This window comes from Columba livia, chromosome 30, assembly GCF_036013475.1.
Source record: "Columba livia isolate bColLiv1 breed racing homer chromosome 30, bColLiv1.pat.W.v2, whole genome shotgun sequence".
NCBI lineage: Eukaryota > Metazoa > Chordata > Aves > Columbiformes > Columbidae > Columba > Columba livia.
In genome coordinates this window covers 1067682-1080226 of record NC_088631.1, presented here as the reverse complement: position 1 = coordinate 1080226, position 12545 = coordinate 1067682, and the positions used below count along the sequence as shown (strand labels likewise).

The following is a 12545-nucleotide window of genomic DNA, read 5'->3' as shown; positions in this document are numbered from 1 at the left end:
AAAGGCGCTTTTGGAGGGTTTTGGTACCACAGGCGGCGTCCCCGGGAATTCCCAACGGCCCCTTGAGATTTGGGGCAAAACCGCCCGGATTTGGGGTCGAACCGACGCCAAATTCTGCCCCAAAACCGGCGTTTTTGGGCAAAACCACCTTTATTTCCTCAAAACACCCACCTGGTGGTTCATTAATTAAGCTTAAAACATTAATTACCCCCCCCCCGCAATCTATAGATGCAAATTAATGCGTTTCCCCGCTTATAAAACCCACCGTTTTGGGGCAAAACCTCAAAAATACGCCTTTTCGGCGCCGGTTTTGCCGCGTTTCGACCCAAATCGGCGCCGGATTCATTAATTACAACGTTCCCAAAGCTCAAATTGTTGTTTAATTACCTTTTTCTTTCTAAATTCGCCCCAAAATGCCGCGTCCAAGAGGGGGGGGGGGAGGGGGATTTTGGGGTCAATTCCTGCGCTTTTCGTCCTAAAAGCAGCGGGAACGCGGAATTGGCGGCAAACGAAGCGGAACGGGAGGGGGTTGGGCTGGTCCCTAACGAAGTGGGCGTGGCCCTCCCGTTAATTAGAAGCCAAATTGGCCCCGTTTTGGGTGTTTTCGCTGGAAAACGGCGGGAAATCACCTATCCACAGTTATTCGGCGGGCGCCGCGGCGTTCCCGCTCTCCTCATCCCGCCCCTCGCGTTCGTTTTGGGGAGAAACGGGTGATTTCGGGGGGTTTTCGGTGTTTTCGGCGGGCGGCGCGGCTTCCGGCGTCACCGCTGACGTCACCTCTGACGTCGTCACCTCTGACGTCACTTCCTCCGGCTCGTCGTCCTGCAGGAAGGGCGGCATGAGGAGCTGGTTTTGCTCGCCCAGATTCTTGAGGAATTCCTCCCGTTTCGGTGATTCCGGCGCAATTTGGGGCGGTTCGGTGGCTTCGGCGTCGCCCTCGGCGCTCGCCGGCGGTTCGGCGGCAGCGCCGTCCAACGCGTCGTCCACGTCCTGATCGCCGATCTCGTCCGTGAACGGATCCTCCCCCTATGGGAAACACAACGGGAAACGCCACCCAATCAGCGCCGAAAACCAACCAAACCCACCAAAATCCGGCGTGGATTAAGCCGCGAAGGATTCGCGGTGAGAGAAGAAACCGGGGTGGCGATTCCCTTACGGAACGGCGCCGGGGGCTCCGCTCCCCGGGGCGGAATTTTGGGCTTAAAGGAGGCGATTTAAATCCAAAGGGCATTCCCGCGCCGCGCGGGGACGGCGGCGACACTTCCAGCTTCTCGCTCGTCGGCAATCGGAGGAATCCAGGCGCCGGCGTCGCCTCGCGGCACAAGACCCTCCACGTTTTGGCCCATTTTAGACTCTTTCGGGTGGTTTTTAGGTCGCTTTTTGGCCTCGTTACCTCGCTCCGGCGCATCCCGGCACAGCAGGACGGGGCGATCTTCACCATGTTCACCATCCCCGTGCAAACCCAAACTCCTCAATACTCCCGTTATTTTACGGTTTGTTTTCACCGCGCCGGCGCGATCGGCACCAAAACCCCCGCGGGGCGCGGGGGGGGTTTATTTTAAAGGGGGAAGGATCAAGCTTTCCCCCCTTTTTGAATCCCGTGGGTCCATCTCGACCCCTGAGGCGGAGGAGAAACCTCAACGTTCGGGCGGCGCGACCCACGGCAAGGGGTTAAACCTGGTTTTACCGGGCGATCCGGCTGCACCATCCGCGCTCACGGGGCCACCGGGGGGGGGGCTGAGCTCCATTCGGGAGCCTCAAATCGCCTCTTGCTGCGGCCAAGTCCTGGTTTAACTTAAACTCGCCCCGCGGCTCCGGCGCTTCCTTGCCCAGAGCGGGTTATTTTATGGCGAAGGCGGCTCTTGGCATTACCTGAGATCCTCAGATTTTCCTCTCCACCCCTTTTCAGGCTGGTTTTGCACCCGGGAATGATACGGAGCCGGCGCCGGGATGGATCCGGAGCTCTCCTCGTGCCGCGGGGTGATTTAATTCTGCCGCCAGCCTTTGATACCGTTGCCCATGAGCTGTGGAGGCGCCTGCGGACCCTGGCAGGGGTAGACGGGAGTTGCACTTGAGCGGTTCCGGTTTATGGTTATAGGTTTGCGGTTAATTCTGCGCAGAGGGACGGCGGAGGCGCCGCCTCGCCTGCCCCCTTATTTCGCTCCTGGGGGGTACCGCAGGGTTTTAGTCTCCCCCTCCTGCTCAACAGGTAGGATAGGCCGGGTTTAAGGGGGAGACGCCGGGTTTAGCGGGGGGGGACGCCCGTCCCGCGCCGACGTCTCAGCTCAAAGTCTCTTTGCACTGGACCCAGCGGGTGGAGTCGCAGGGGTTTAAGTTTTTAGGCTAGGTTTTAGCAGAGACCCGGCATGACGAGAGCGAGCTTAAGCCGGGCTTAGAGGAGAACTAAAGCCCGGGAGCTGCTGGGACTTGGGGAACGCGCTGCCCCGGTTTGGGGGTGCACGGGGGCGGCTCCCAACGCGTCCTGGGCCGGTCGCGGATTCCCAGGGAACGCACCAGTAGCCAAAAGCGCTTCCGTTCCTCTTCGCTTGCCGGAGGAGGTTCCGACCGGACCCGCGCTCACCGGGGAGGCCATTTAAGCCGCGCTTAACCCCCCGTGTGCTGAAGTCTGCGCCTTCCGGGCTTCTTTCTGTCATTCCGAACGCCGGGTTGGATTTAAAACGAGCCCTAAGCCTGACTTTGTGTTCCGTCTGGGCTCTGAAGATCGGCCGCTTCCCGATGGGAAGAGATGGGCCATAAAAATCAATGGGGGCCCAGCGCTATTTCCATTTTGGAGCGTTCGGTAATCGAGCTACACGTGCCGGGGGCCGACTGTAGGTACAGTCGGCGAGTCAATCAATCAACGAAACAATAAGAATACAAGCAAACCAACAAGAGAAACGGCAAAACGCCTACGAGAGAAGCAAGCAGAGCAAGGTTCGCAGACAAAAGGCAGCGGACGTGGCGTCGTGTCGCGGCTCCGGAGCTGCCGGTCCCTCCTTGCACTCACCTTGAGGTATTTCTCCAGCATTTTGACGATGTGTTTGTTGTTCAAGACGCTCTTGGCGACGTGTAAGCTGGTTTTCTTGAACTGCTCGGCCGCCATCTGGGAAGGGAATGAACATGGGGGGTCAGCGGCCCCTTGTCCGTCCCCGGTTTAGTCTCCCGGTGTGATTTAAGAGCCCGCCGGGGAGGTTTTGGGCTCACCCTGCGGTTGCGGTTGTGGTCGGCGGATCGCAGGTGCCGCTGCAGGAGGTGGTTCTGCGCCGGGATCAACATGTCGCAGGCCAAGCAGTGAGCGGCCTCGATCTTCTTGAAGAAATGCTCCTGGCCGATCCCTGCGCCCCCCCCCCCCCAAAAAAACAGACACGGTCAGTTCACGTCGCCTTCTCGCCCCTCAACAACCCCGGCGCCCACGTTCCGTCCGGCTTCTCCTTCCAGACACAGAACCAATCACTACGTTGCTCTAAGAGAGGTTTATTTCTTCCTCTAAAACAGAGTGTAAGAGGAACAGAGGGTTTGTTCACAGAATCATGAGATATCAGGGGTTGGAAGGGACCTCAAAGCTCATCCATCCAACCCCCCGAAGCGGGAACACCCAGCTGAGGTGACACAGGAACGTGTCCCTGTCCTTGAACTGAGGGGCCACAACTGGACACACTATTCCAGATGTGACACACTATTCCAGGTGTGGCCTCCCCAGGGCAGAGCAGAGGGGCAGGAGAACCTCTCTGACCTACTGACCACCCCCTTCTAACCCCCCCAGGTCCCATTGGTCTCCCATCCAAGCACTGACCGGGCCCGACCCTGCTTAGCTTCCCAGATCAGATGAGATGTGGCATTCCCAGGGTGCTATGGCTATATATATATATATATATATGTTCCCCAAGTATATCTTCATTATATTTGAACTAAAGGGCAGAGCAGAGGGGCAGGAGAACCTCTCTGACCTACTGACCACCCCCTTCTAACCCCCCAGGTCCCATTGGCTTCCTGGCCACAAGGGCCCAGTGCTGGCTCATGGTCCCCCTGCTGTCCCCAGGACCCCCAGCTCCCTTTCCCCTACGCTGCTCTCCAACAGCTCATTCCCCAACTCACACTGCACCCCGGGCTTGTTCCTGCCCACATCAACACTCTACACTTGTTCTGTTTCACTGAATTTCTCCTCTCCAGCCTGTCCAGGTCTCTGATGGCAGCACAGCTCCAGTGTCACCACTGCTCCAGCTTGGTGTCACCAGCAAACTGGGTGACACTCGCTCTATTCCCTCATCCAAATCACTGATGGATATATTGAATAATACAGACCCCTGGGGCTCTGCACTGGATCCAGGCCCCAAGTGGCCTCTGCCCCATTGCCCACGACCCTCTGGCTTCTCCCCTTCCCCGGTTCGCAGTCACCTCACCACCCGCTCCTCCAGCCCGCACTCCCTCAGTTGCGCTGGAGAAGGAGAAGTCGTTCCATCAGTTTCGAGCTCCATCATCCTGCCCTGGGGCCTCAGCGCTACGGGATCCTCAAGACCTGACCTAAATCCTTCACCTTTGTGCTGGTCTCTTTGGGTCACTCACCCTTGAAAGGATCCGGTTTCTGTTTCGTTCCCTCCTTCTCCGTCAGCTCCTGGCGCCGCTTCTCGATCTTCTTATTCCGGTTGACGATGTATTCCTGGAAAGGAGCGGGACAAAACTCATCCTCAACACGCATCCAAAGGGAAACGAGCTCTCCAGAGCAAACCGGGGGGTGTTATCGAGACCAGGCGGGTGTTTTCCCCTCCCCATCGCCGCTAATTTGGACCGAATCGGACCCAAAATGAGCCCCGTTCTCGCGTCGCCATAAATTCCTTGTGGGAAAGCCCAAATCCTCGATAAATGGCCCCAAAATGTTGGTCACCCTCTCGGTTCTCATCTCTCCTTCCTCAGCTTTAGATGTGGAGATGGTGGAAACAATCTCTGGGGTATGAGATGAGTTTGTAGCCCCTTATGTGCTTGAGTGAGCCTAAAAATCCCAAACTGGGCCTGGAAAGCCCAAATTTCAGCCTAGATATCCCTCGTTAAGCCTAAAAGTCCCAAACTAAGTCTGGATGTGCCACGTGGAGCCTGGAAATCCCAAACTAAGCCTGGAAATCCCCCCTTAAGCCCAAATATCCCATGTTAAGCCTGGATGTACCACACTAAGACTAGATATCCCAAACTAGGCCTGGAAACCCCAAACTAAGCCTGGATGTCCCTTATTAAGACTAGATAACCAAAACTAAGCCTGGAAACCCCAAACTAAGCCTGGGTGTCCCTTATTAAGACTAGATAACCAAAACTAAGCCTGGAAACCCCAAACTAAGCCTGGGTGTCCCTTATTAAGACTAGATAACCCAAACTAAGCCTAGAAGTCCCTCATTAAGACTAGATAACCCACGTTAAACCTGGAAGTCCCACTATAAGGGACATCCAGGCTTAATGTGGGACTTCCAGGTTTAACGTGGGTTATCTAGTCTTAAAAAGGGACATCCAGGCTTAATCAGACTAAGACATCCCAAACTAAGCCTGGCTGCCCCATGCTAAGCCTGGATGCCCCTTATTAAGGTTAGATATCCCAAACTAAGCCTGGCTGACCCACGTTGAGCCTGGAAATCCCAAACTAAGCCTGGACGACCTTTATCAAGATTAGATATCCCACGCTAAGCTTGGACGCCCCACGCTAAGCCTGGATGTCCCTTATTAAGACTGGATGACCCAAACATAGCCTGGACGTCCCACACTAAGCCTAGATGACCCACGCTAAGCCTGGACGACCCACGCTAAGCCTGGATGTCCCTTATTAAGACTGGATGACCCACGCTAAGCCTAGTGACCCAAACTAAGCCTGGACGTCCCTTATTAAGCCTAGATGACCCAAACTTAGCCTGGATGTCCCTTATTAAGCCTAAATTACCCAAACTAAGCCTGGACGTCCCTTATTAAGCCTAGATGACCCAAACTAAGCCTGGACGTCCCTTATTAAGCCTAAATGACTCATGCTAAGCCTGGACGATCCACGCTAAGCCTGGATGTCCCTTATTAAGCCTAGATGACCCAAACTAAGCCTGAACATCCCATGCTAAGCCTGGAGGTCCCTTATTAAGCCTGGACACCCCAAACTAAGCCTGGACACCCCATGCTAAGTCTGGATGTCACTTACTAAGCCTGGACGTCTCTTATTAATCCTAGATATCCCAAACTAAGCCTGGCTGCCCCACGCTAAGCCTGGACGCCCCTTATTAAGCCTAGATGACCCAAACTAAGCCTGGCTGCCCCACGCTAAGCCTGGATGCCCCTTATTAAGACTCTATGACCCAAACTAAGCCTGGACGCCCCTTATTAAGACTAGATGACCCAAACCAAGCCTGGATGTCACTTGTTAAGACTAGGTATCCCAAACTAAGCCTGGCTGCCCCACGCTAAGCCTGGACGCCCCTTATTAAGCCTAGATGACCCAAACTAAGCCTGGACGTCCCTTATTAAGCCTAGATGACCCAAACTAAGCCTGGCTGCCCCACGCTAAGCCTGCATGCCCCTGATTAAGCCTAGCTGACCCAAACTAAGCCTGGATGTCAATTATTAAGACTAGATATCCCAAACTAAGCCTGGCTGCCCCATGCTAAGCCTGGACGCCCCTTATTAAGACTAGATATCCCAAACTAAGCCTGGACGCCCCACGCTAAGCCTGGATGCCCCTTATTAAGACTCGATGACCCAAACTAAGCCTGGACTCCCCTTATTAAGACTAGATGACCCAAACCAAGCCTGGATGCCCCTTATTAAGACTCAGTGACCCAAACTAAGCCTGGACGTCCCACGCTAAGCCTGGACACCCCACGCTAAGCCTTGATGCCCCTTATTAAGACTCGATGACCCAAACTAAGCCTGGACGCCCCTTATTAAGACTAGATGACCCAAACCAAGCCTGGATGTCACTTGTTAAGACTAGATATCCCATACTAAGCCTGGACGTCCCACGCTAAGCCTGGATACCCCTTATCAAGACTCGATGACCCAAACTAAGTCTGGACGCCCCTTATTAAGACTAGATGACCCAAACTAAGTCTGGATGTCACTTGTTAAGACTAGATATCCCAAACTAAGCCTGGCTGCCCCACGCTAAGCCTGGAGGCCCCTTATTAAGACTCGATGACCCAAACTAAGCCTGGATGCCCCTTATTAAGACTAGATGACCCAAACCAAGCCTGGACGCCCCTTCTTAAGACTAGATGACCCAAACCAAGCCTGGATGTCACTTGTTAAGACCAGATATCCCAAACTAAGCCTGGACGCCCCATGCTAAGCCTGGACACCCCACGCTAAGCCTGGATGCCCCTTATTAAGACTATGACCCAAACTAAGCCTGGCCGTCCCTTATTAAGCCTAGCTGCCCCAACCTAAGCCTGGCCGTCCCAGCGGGCGCCGGAAGGGCTGCGTCGACGCCGAGCAGCCCCCGTACCTGCAGGAACTCGACGGTTTTGTCGGGGAGCTTGGTGCCGATGTAGCGCAGGGTCTCCTTGTGGAACTTGCTCTGGAGGTGCTTCTGGATCTCCTCCTCCTCAAAACTGCGGAACTTGCAGACGGAACAGGCAAACTGGATCCTAAACGGGCGGCGAATTAGGAACAAGCTCAGCTTAACGAGCACATCAACACGGAGACGGCACCGGCCCATTGTAGTTTGCCACCTCTTCATTTTTCCCCACCCAATTTTGCTTTGTAATGGCTCTAAAACCTGCGCCTATGTCTCTGTAAAACCTGGTTTATGCTACAGGACCGGACATTAAAACCCCGCAGGAGTTTAAAAGCAACCGGAGGAATCGCAGTGGCGGGAGGTGAATTAAACTCTTGGAGATTAAAATCATCTCCTTGGCGTGGGAAAGACTCAATGTATAGAAATGTCAGTAGTTTAGTCTGATTTTAATACTAAAACTGCACATAACATCACTTAAAACACCCTCTGAATGTATAGATTATTGCTTATAAACACCATGGTGTTCTCGTCTTAAAACAGTCGTAAAACACACAAAACCAGGGGAGTAAATGGGTTGAAATCAGCACACAGAGCCCCAAACCGGGATCGCAGGGAGGAATAACCGGGGTATATATTCATATTATTAACATTATTCACCTGTCCATAGCGCGATCCCGCATCCGATCTCTTCTCCGCTGCTTCTCCCTCTTCTTCTTCACCTCCTCATCATCATCTTCACAACCAGATGCTGGGGAGGAAAAGGATAAATCAGGATTATCACGACTACAAATCGACCACCGAGGGATTTGGGGACCCGATTATTAAAGGATGGGAAGCGGCGTTGGAGGGAAACCAGGCTATAAAACCACCTTTTAATTAGGTTTCTCTCTCGTTAAGCGTCATTTCGTCAATAAAACTTGGGGTGATGATGAGAGAAACGCAGTGATTTAATAAAACCAACCATCAGGGAATATTCTGCCGATTAAATTATTGGGTGTTTCGTAGAAATGGTTTGGAACCAACTTGTATTGAATTCGCTCAGCGGTGAGTGAGTATTTTAGAATTATAGAAGGATTTTGGGGATCTGAAGCGGAAAACGTGGGGAAAAGGGACTTTTCCAACACCCCCTCGGTTTCCTCTTCATTTGCAAAGACGCAACTTGGGTTTATTCTCCTCATATTCTTTGAATTGAGCTGAATATGGGATAAAATAAGAATTGAACATCCAGTTCCGATGGTTTCACCCTAAAAACAACCTCGACGTGGCGAGAAAACCCCACGTGTGGTTTTGATGTGTCGTGACCCATAAAGGACGATCCCAAAGCACCTCAAGATGTTTCAGCTGCTCCAGACACCACCTTGTTCTATATTAAGTGTTCTAATGCACCTCGATACATCCCGATTGATTAATAACATGACAACAAACCAGTGATTGAAATCAACTCAATATCAATGAATTATAGAAACTAAATCGAATCAATGAACGGCATCACGTTTTTGGTATTGAAGGCGATGGGGCACGCAGGGGGTTAATCCATAGGGGTAACGCACCAAATTCAGCCGCCAAACGGCCCCGGATCTCCTGGAAGAGAGAAACACAAAAGGCGTTGTGGTTATTTTGGGGGTTTGGGGGATCTCGGCGCGATATTTGAGCCGTTTGGGGATTAAAAACCTATTTTAATTCAAAAATAGCGCCGTTTTCCATCTATGGGGTCGTAGCCGTTGCCGATTGGCGTTTGTCGATGTGTTTCTAATTTATAGCTTGTCGCTATACATTTAAATAGTTGGGAGATGCCCAAAGGAGCAATGAGTGATGGTGGCGAATAAAACACGCGGCAACGAGCCCAAACGAGGAAAGGAAGCGACCACTAATTGGAATTCAGGCTTAACGAGCCGCGACGGGAGCGCAACACAAGCGCAGCACCTGACCTTTCGTTATAAGGCCAAGGAGGAGCGAATATTCCACAATATATAGGCTTAAAATGGCATTTCTGGGGGTTAAATGTTCTGCCCCTCGACGCGGTGGAAAGAGAGAAGGGATCGCTTGAGTATTTGCCATAAAACTCATCAAAAGGAGCGACTTACACCTTTGTCGGCTTCGTCTGCGGATTTGTCCTCCCCGTCGCCTTCGTCTGCTGCGGGAAGGCAAAATAATCATCGTTTAGATGGTTTTGGGGGGGGATTTGTCTCATTTAACGCTCCAAGGGGCCTAAAAAAGCATCAGGAAGCGGGATAAGGGCTCAAAACGCCCGTGAGGTCACCAAGGGCTCGCTGGGCGCTCCTGTAAATTGTCCCGATGGTCACAACGTTACGGGTGTTGAATTTTGTCTGTTGCCATGAAATATCGAGAGTATAAAACCTATAGAGTGTTAGAACAACACTAAGGGCTAAAATCACTGAATCCCAGAATGGACTGGGTTGGAAAAGCCCTCAGAGATCATCCAGTCCAGCCCTTGGTCCAAGTCCAGTCCATTGACTAGATCATGGCACTAAGCGCCATGTCCAATCTCAGCTCAAAACCCTCCAGGGCCGGTGAGTCCAGCACCTCCCTGGGCAGCCATTGCAATGCCTGACCACTCTCTGTGAAGAATTGCTTCCTAATCTCCAGCCTAAATTTAAGTTGAAGCCCCCTTGTCCTATTGTGAAGTGCCTGGGAGAAGAGCCCAATCCCCCCCTGGCTCTGACTGCCCTTCAGGTGGTTCTAGAGAGTGCTGAGCTCAGCTCTAAGCCTCTTGTCCAGCCTAACCAAGCCCAGCTCCCTCAGCCTCTCCCCATAGGGCTTGTGTTCAGTCCCTTCCCCAGTCTTGTTGCTCTTCTCTGGACCCGCTCCAGCACTTCAATCTCTTTCCTGAGCGGAGGGGCCCAGAACTGACCACAACACTCCAGGTGTGGCCTCCCCAATGCAGAGCACAGGGGAAGCATCACTGCCCTTGTCCTGCCGACTACGCCGTTTGGATCCAGGACAGGACACCATTGGCCTTCTTGGCCACGCTGGTGGCTCCTGTTGAGCTTCCTGGCCATTAGTCCCCCCAGGTCCCTTTTGGCCACTCTGTGCCCAGCCCGGAGCGCTGCAGGGGGTGTTGTGGCCACTTGGCCTTGTTGAGCTTCATCCCATTGGCATCGGCCCATTCTCCAGTCTATCCAGATCCCTCCTGCCTTCCAGCAGCTCCACGCTCCCTCCCAACTTGGTGCCACCATGATGGTCTCAATCCCCTCATCTAAATCATCAATAAAGATGTTAAATACCTTTGAATGGAACAACTATGGGTCAGCTGAGAGATAAACCACTGGAAATTGGGGGGAAAGGGTCAGGTTGGGGGGGTTTTCTCCCATTTAACGCTCCAAGGGGCCTAAAAAAGCATGAGAAAGTGGGATAACGGCTCAAAACACCCGTGAGGTCACCAAGGGCTCACTGGTTGCTCCTATCAATTGTCCCGATGGTCACGACGTTTTGGGCGCTGAATTTTGTCCGTGGGCACGAAATACGTAGATGATAACAAGGCTAAGGGCTAAAAAAACCCTTTGAATGGGATAATTATGGGTTAATTGAGAGATAAAGCACTGAATAGGGGGGAAGGGTGAAGGTACCGTTGTCGGAGTCGTCGGCGTCGCTGTCGCTCTTGGCCTGTTTGCTGTCGGGCTCGTCGCCGCTCTGCGACTGTTTGCGCTTGCGGGCTCCGTCGCCCTCCAGGCGCCCGCCCGAGCGGCTCCGGAAGCCTCTTCTCTTGGGCTGAAATGCCAAGAAATTGGTTGTTATTCCCTGGTTAACAAAAAAGCTTAAAATGGAAGTGGGGAGGCCCGTTGCTATGGGTGAAATTCGTGGCGTCCCATAGAGGGGTTTGGGGTGTTAAAGGATTTATAGGGAGTTAAGGCCCCGACGAGCGGGTGTGGGACACAGGGAGAGCTCAGAGGGTTTATTTTAGGTGCAAATTGGTCTTTTATATATATATATATATATACATGCATATATATATATATACATGCATATATATATATATATATACATTATCTATGTCTATCTCTATCTATCTACATCTATATAGTTATCTATCTCTATCTATATAGAGAGTTATCTCTATATCTATATAGAGAGTTATCTATGTCTATATCTATCTATACCTATATAGAGAGTTCTCTATGTCTATCTCTATCTATCTATATCTATATAGAAGAGTTCTCTATGTCTATCTCTTTCTATCTATATAGAGAGTTCTCTATGTCTATCTCTATCTATCTATATAGAGAGTTATCTATGTCTATCTCTATTTATCTATATATAGAGTTATCTATGTCCATATCTATCTATATATGCATATATATTTATGTATAAGAATATGTGTGTGCATGTAGAGATATACACACACACACACATATATATATATATCTACACACATATATACATATATATATATAAATGGTGACGTTTTGCCCTATCCAGTGATACTGAAATGCTTTCCAGAGGTTCTACTTTAGGTGTAAATTGGTGTTTTTCATATATATATATATATATGTGTGTGTGTGCATGTAGACGTATACAGATAAACATAAATATAAATATTTGTATGTGTGTATACGTATTTGCATGCGTGTATATACACTTGTGTATGCATGTATACATATTAGTATGCATGTATACACACACACACACACACACGTACACAGGTACACACACACACAGGTACACACACACACACACGTACACACAGGTACACACACACACACACGTACACACACACAGGTACACACACACACACACACACAGGTACACACACACACACACGTACACACAGGTACACACACACACGTACACACAGGTACACACACACACGTACACACACACACACACGTACACACACACACACACGTACACACACACACACACGTACACACACACGTACACACACACACACACGTACACACACACACACACAGGTACACACACAGGTACACACACAGGTACACACACAGGTACACACACAGGTACACACACAGGTACACACACAGGTACACACACACGTACACACACACGTACACACACACGTACACACACAGGTACACACACAGGTACACAC

General features: G+C 51.4%; 1 protein-coding gene across 6 annotated transcripts in view; it reads right to left on the bottom strand.

Moving 5' to 3' along the window:
- Positions 1–361: 361 nt before the first annotated feature.
- The window catches only part of AKAP8 (A-kinase anchoring protein 8), a 24278-nt gene continuing 12094 nt past the window's right edge, over positions 362–12545 (bottom strand). For 4 of the 6 annotated variants that reach the window (XM_065043949.1, XM_065043952.1, XM_065043951.1 and 1 more), the window contains exons 6-13: positions 11062–11203; positions 9561–9608; positions 8132–8222; positions 7463–7604; positions 4564–4657; positions 3205–3335; positions 3008–3103; positions 362–1026 (exon numbers count right to left, since the gene is read on the bottom strand). In XM_065043949.1, the coding sequence (XP_064900021.1) occupies positions 640–1026; positions 3008–3103; positions 3205–3335; positions 4564–4657; positions 7463–7604; positions 8132–8222; positions 9561–9608; positions 11062–11203 (1131 nt within the window). In that variant the 3' untranslated portion in view covers positions 362–639. Of the gene's footprint in view, positions 1027–1872; positions 2046–3007; positions 3104–3204; positions 3336–4563; positions 4658–7462; positions 7605–8131; positions 8223–9560; positions 9609–11061; positions 11204–12545 lie in introns of all 6 variants that reach the window. The other 2 variants (XR_010468545.1, XM_065043950.1) reach the window with 2 other exon arrangements.